Below are 6,324 nucleotides of genomic sequence, written 5' to 3' on the forward strand. Positions count from 1 at the left end.
AAAATTATTGTATTATTTTTAATCATTACCTCTTAAACTATTCATGAAAGCTGAAAAATTCGTATGTAATAAATAGCAAAGCCTCAGCTTGCTAATACTCAAATGAAGTGGAAATACTTTTTTATAAGAATCAGAATTCTTAGAATCAAAATTAAGCATGTTCTATGAATATTGCATAAGGCTTCTGTGCATGTCATGGAGCAGAGTGGGGATCCACTTAAGAAGGCAGGATCTGGTTATATGCTGTATGCTGCCTGAGTCAGGCAGCTCCCACAGGGCTCACGTGTGCCAAATGCTAAGCACCTCAGTTTTCTCAATAATTTGAAGACCTGAGTTCATAGTGTCCAAATATATGATATGTTAATGCAACAGATTTCAGTAAATTAATCCTACAGATTTTGCTATAGTGACTTCAGTGCCATATTGCTTGTCACTCCTTTATTTCAGTGGTATCTCTTTTCTTGCCAGATGTTTGCAAAAATTTTTAAACACCCCTTCCTTCTGTTCTCCATTGCATAAGAACCCATTTAAGAAGAGGAGCTTTAAGATGCATTGATCCACTGTGTAGCTCAGACTTCAGGATAAGGGTGGGATGCAAGAGGACAGACCACATGGTTTACTGCCACATTTAAGGAACTGAAGTTGAAAGATATTCTTTAATTAAGTGATGGGAGACACTCTCATTAACAAGTACATCTCTGTCATGTGCTGTCACTGTTCTATAGCTTAGGATAATCTCTGGTGTTTTGATGTCCAGAGTATATTGCCATCCTTGCTAGAGAGGGCAGGAGCAGGAATTTTTACTGACAAAAAGTGAGTCAGACTGTTAGCCATGAAGAAATCTTTCAATCTGTAAAATTGTAAACAAGAGAAGATTTCCCTTCCTCGCCTCAAGTAAATCTTGTGCTTGCTCTTAAAGAGACATACGAAAGTTTTAAAGACTTAATTAAATTGATCTTAGTACGTATTTAGAACTGTGGCTTGCCTGAAGAGGATAAAAACCCTTTCCTGTTGGATGCTGCAAGAGCTATGAAGTCTTCAGAGTGTATTACAAATCCCTTGTTGAGTACTACTACTACTACTTGAGTACTACTGGGATCTTTCCTTTGCCCTTACTGGGTTGAAGTAGACATATTTGACTTCTTAGCCAATACTCAATGCTGAACAAGGTGAACACTGCCTAAATATCAGCACAAAAGTATCATTGAAATTAGAGAGAATCAAAGAAGTACTATCATCAAACTGTATATTAAAAGCTTGCTGTATATTACAGGTTTGCTGTTGTATATAGGTCTTTGTTACCACCACCAAGAATTTTCAGTGTCCAACAAATCAAATCAAAGCATCACACAGGCAGGTGACACATAGGTCAGGTGCTGGTGGCCAAAATTAGACCTAGAAGGCAGTGAGGATTTTATTAATAGTATCTCTGTTTGCATTTTAAGATTTTATTTTAAGTAGATACTATTTTGCAGGTGATGGGGAAAGTGCCAACCATTTCTATTAATAAAACAGAAGGCTGCCACATCTACCTCAGTGAGGAGTCATTGGATTGTGAGATTGTGAGTGCCAAGTCATCCGAGATGAACATTCTCATCCCCCAGGATGGTGATTATGTGAGTGAGATATTTTTTTTAATTTCCTTTCTGTTTCCTACTAGTCTCGTCAGTTAAGAGCACTTAAGCTGCTAGGAAAGAAACTGATGTAACACATATAATTATGTTACCAAAAAATGATCCAATACAATTTAATTTCTATGTGCCTGTATCTCAGGAGGAAGAATTCCTTATTTTCTGGGGCACAAAGTAATTTCAGAGATCAGAAATTATGTCCTCTCTTTCCATTCTGATGGATAATGGCTTCATATCCTATCCATCTGATCTTCTCTTTTTAGTATCTAAACATAATCTCCCAAAGAAATTACCTTCACAGAAGAGCACTTAAATCTGAAGATGAGGCTAAAACTAAGATAAATGTAATGCTACTACAGGTGAAATAATACAGTATATTTGTTTTTTCTAAAGCTATTGATACATGGGTAGCAGCTGTAGCACTTTGTACTATTTTCAACATATGTCCTTAAAAGCCACTTTAACTGGTGCATTTTTCCAGTTCCTTTCCCGTTCTAGTAAAATTTTCATACTGTGCACAGTGGCATTTCTAGTAGAGTCATGCTCTGTCACTTCACACACAAGCAGGCAAAGTGTGCTCCTAATAGTTCCCTGGTGTCTTCAGCAAAGTACAGTTGAAATTGCTGTGCATGGCCATAGATAGAACTTAAATTTCTTGTTAGTCTTTTGGGCTGGAATTTAGTACAGGGGTTTAGGCTTTATAAAATAAAATGTATAATGAGAACTTTTGTGCTTCACATTTCCAAAAGTGACTGCTGGATGCCTTTACTTTACTTTAGACTTTTACTTTTAGACTGGATGCCTTTACTTTAGACAAGTAAAAAGGGAACAATTTTTAGTGGGCTCATAATCACTTATATCTTTTTTAAAAAGAGTCCTTTTGTTCAGTATTGCCTCAAAATCACCATAATATCAGAATTTACTGGCTACCAAAACACCTCTTTGAGGTCTAAACAAAAAACCCTTCTCTTCACATAATTTTTTGTTTACTGGGTACAGAGAAATACTCAACAACATCCCCCATCATTTCACTGAATTTGTAGAATTGAAGGGCACTTTATTTGATGTTATGCTTTATTGTGTGCACCCCACAAAGGATGCTGACTATTTTGAAGTGTATCACACTTAAAATGACTGGGGGGTTTTATTTTATTTTATTTTATTTTATTTTATTTTATTTTATTTTATGTTATTCTTCCATATTACAGTACTGCTTTTGTCCTTAAAATTAGAATCCTGGCTTAATCTCGACATCTAAATCCTCTCTACTGTCGTCCAACCCAGACATCAATGGAATCCGAAGTCATTTCTGACATGAGGCTTATTTACTTAGTTGATGCAGATAATGGTGTGAGAGAAATTACTGCAAAGTCGTACCATACCAAGGCTATTTGAAACTGGGTAGCAATCAGGCTTTTTCCTGTGTGGCATTGTAAAATAACTTCCTAGGGTAATGAAGAAGGCTTCTCTCTAATCCCGGCATGTCTGAGCTATCAATGCTTTCACAGTCATGTAGAACTAATAGTATTCCACCAGTTTTCATGAGATATCCCCTGTTTGTTTAACCATCATTGTTGCTTTTGTTTCCTACCAGAAAGAATTTCCGGTTCCTGAACAGTTCAAGACAGCATGGGATGGATCTAAGTTGGTCACTGAACCTGCAGAGATTGTGGGTTGACTTCCTCACGCCATAGAGCACTTGCTGACTGTGGCCAGACTGCGGCCAGCACACACAAAGCAGTAATGTAAAGAACTAGAGGTAGCAGGAGTTCATGCTGCTGTCATAGGCCTTCAAGCATTAGCTCTGCATGCTAGGAACAATAACACATCTGGCACCCTTTTGTTAGGCAGCCCGGTCCTGGTCATGTCTCCACACAGTTTGCCTTCACATACAATTTTAATTCTGAATGGGAATGCAATAGGTTAAACGCCCCCACCCTCCAGTCACATCATTGGTTTGAAATTTTGTATACATTAAGCCAACATACTGCATGATAACACTTTTTTTATCATCTTGCTTCAGTGCATTCCTTTTTGTATTTCTGCTAATCAAAAACAGCATTAAGACTTTAAGGTGTTTATTTTTGCCTATTAAGCAATTCCTGTATGATGCAGTAAAAATGTACCTGTAGAAGGTATGCAGTTTCTTGCAGTTCTGTGGCAATCATAATGTGTTTCATTTCAAACAAGGAAAAAGAGGACAACTTTCACCACAGCAATATATTTTGCTAACTGAAAATAAAAAAAAAATCTGGTAGTTTAATAAAAAACATTTTTAATATGCATATTTAGAAGATCCCACAGTTCTCTGTGAAGTAAGATTTTACTATGGTTCACAGACTTGCTGTTGCTCTCTCATTTCTTAAAAATTAGTAATTCTTTCTAAGCTAGGGCCTCATCAATGCTAAAACCTTGCAGAAAATTACTTCAAGGTTTTTTGCTCCTTGGATTTTTTTCCTTTTTTTTTTTTTTTTTTTGGGTGACACAAACTCTCCCTTTTTAAAATTTCACATCTTATACAGAAAACCAAGGAAGACGGACACATCTGATACCAGCTAGTTTCCCTTACTAATAAAGTTTCTTTAAAATATTTGTATTTTAACACATCATGTTCATTAAAAGTATCATCCTCAGTTTTTTTCCCCACATTTGTAAGAGTTACTCAATTTCAAATACGTTCACAAAGCAAAGCCATAGATTTATGCCATACTAATTCTGAGCCCAAATAAAGGGGTAATTTCTGGTTTAGCCCTTTGACTCTACTTTACAATCCCTACACTTTTTTTTAACAAAGGTGGAGTATTGTATACATTTGTACTATTTCAGCACATAGTACAAATAAAAAATTTTAGAAGTAAGTTTATGTTTTTGATCACTTGTAATACTTTGTATCAGTGAAATCACAGTGAGATGCTTGCAGAGCTAGTTACAAGCTAAACTTTGTGCCTAACTTACCTTGAAAGTACATTAACTCTTAAGGGTTTTTAAGTATACCTTTGATTGTAAACCCTATACAATACAACCAGTAGTGCTCATTCCTTATGGTTTTGCTATCTGATGTTTAACCCATGTGTATAATTGTGTTTGCTTTAATATATATCATTTTTTCAACAAGTAAACTTCTTATGAAATAAAAAGGAAAATGTACTTGTTTAAAAACAAAGTTGTTCAGAGCTTAACCTATTACACTGTTTGTCCTATAGACTTTCTCTTCCTTAAACCAAGTGTCATGCACATAACTTTGGTGACAGCCAGCAAATTGAGCTTTTCATGATTCTCACTTGTACGTACACCTGCATCTTCCAGGGATTGTGTCTAGGGAGATGATCATGATGTAATGCAAGTTGGTATGATTTGCTTTATATCTTCAGCTTTTCTTGTTGTTTCTCTATATGGCTCCAATCACAAGTGTTCCACTCCATATATCACTTGGATGTGCCTCATCTCTGAAGAATGGGTATCACATACTTGTCACGATAAAAGGATTGTTGAAGGGTTGTTTATTCCTTAAATCATAATCGTAATGTGTTCCGCAAAATAATCTCCTTCTGGAGCATTCTGGCCTGAGATACTGACTCTTTCTTTCACACAGCATCAAAGAGGGGACAAGACATTATGCAGCAGCAGGATGCCACTTACTGCTTTGGAGGTAAGACACAAACCAAGTATCAAATCCTGATGATAAAGAGAGAGCAGCAAGACAGCCCTGAATCACAACACAGGCAAGTTCTTCTAGTTCCTCTGAAGGATTTAACTCCCCATCAAATACAAAATCTGTGAAGGCTGATTTGATTCTTTAAACATTTGAAGGCAAACTCCTTCATGGTGAGACCTTCACCTTAACATTCACATTAAGTACATTGCTTTGACTGGTTTCTTAGCAGAAATAGGTCCTGTGAAGTAACAACGCGTGCCTGACAGTCTGAGGAGCACACCTCAGACCTTTGTCAGAAGGCAGAAGTTTAAAAAAACGGAAGGTGGCCTGCATGGACAGACCCAAGGCAATTGCTTCAACTGAAGAAAAGGATACCAAGTCAATGCATGACTGGACAGCAGAAAAGTAGGAGAGAGACTTCTAAAATAGATTACATCCAGCACTCTTAGTCAACCACATAACAACAACAAATCTATAACCACCTTTTGTCAGTTCAGTTTGGTCATCATAAAAAATACTTGTCATACATTTCCAGTAGGTTGAACTGTTCTTTCCCTGCAACCTGTCATTAAATTCAAAATTACAAAGGAGTGCTAAATCAACAAAGTTCTGCTTCTGCTTTACGTGAATTTGTGTACAAATTAAAAACACATTTTGTGAAAAATCAAGTTTATCTTAAGAATAGAAATAACCAACAAACTGTAGAAAGATGATTTGATGAGTCATCTCAACCATGAGAGTTGCAGCCACCAAGTTTTCAACAGCAAGATTGATCTGTCTTTGATGGTTGATTCCAGCAAGAAATGAACTGCTAAATGCTGAGCATCCCTAAGGTCCAGTTGATCTTTTTTTTTACTGTGTGTTGTCACACAAGATATACCCCTTGATTTCTGCATTACACGGCACTAATATTGTGGTCATGCCCTAAAATCAGTGCCACTGCCAAAACAGAAAACAGTGAATTTGGTTCATATATTGATATGGAAAAAATGTATATGGTATAATTAGCCAGTTCATTTCTATAAACCTGCATGGGTC

At 36.5% G+C, this 6,324-nt stretch overlaps 1 protein-coding gene across 3 annotated transcripts in view; it reads left to right on the forward strand.

The window, feature by feature from the left end:
* CAP2 (cyclase associated actin cytoskeleton regulatory protein 2) overlaps positions 1–4,666 on the forward strand; it is a 67,185-nt gene extending 62,519 nt beyond the window's left edge. For all 3 annotated transcript variants that reach the window (XM_053961829.1, XM_053961809.1, XM_053961820.1), the window contains exons 12-13: positions 1,476–1,616; positions 3,226–4,666. In XM_053961829.1, the coding sequence (XP_053817804.1) occupies positions 1,476–1,616; positions 3,226–3,309 (225 nt within the window). In that variant the 3' untranslated portion in view covers positions 3,310–4,666. The remainder of the gene's footprint in view (positions 1–1,475; positions 1,617–3,225) is intronic.
* The last annotated feature ends 1,658 nt before the right edge of the window (positions 4,667–6,324 follow it).

Source organism: Vidua chalybeata, chromosome 1, assembly GCF_026979565.1.
Source record: "Vidua chalybeata isolate OUT-0048 chromosome 1, bVidCha1 merged haplotype, whole genome shotgun sequence".
NCBI lineage: Eukaryota > Metazoa > Chordata > Aves > Passeriformes > Viduidae > Vidua > Vidua chalybeata.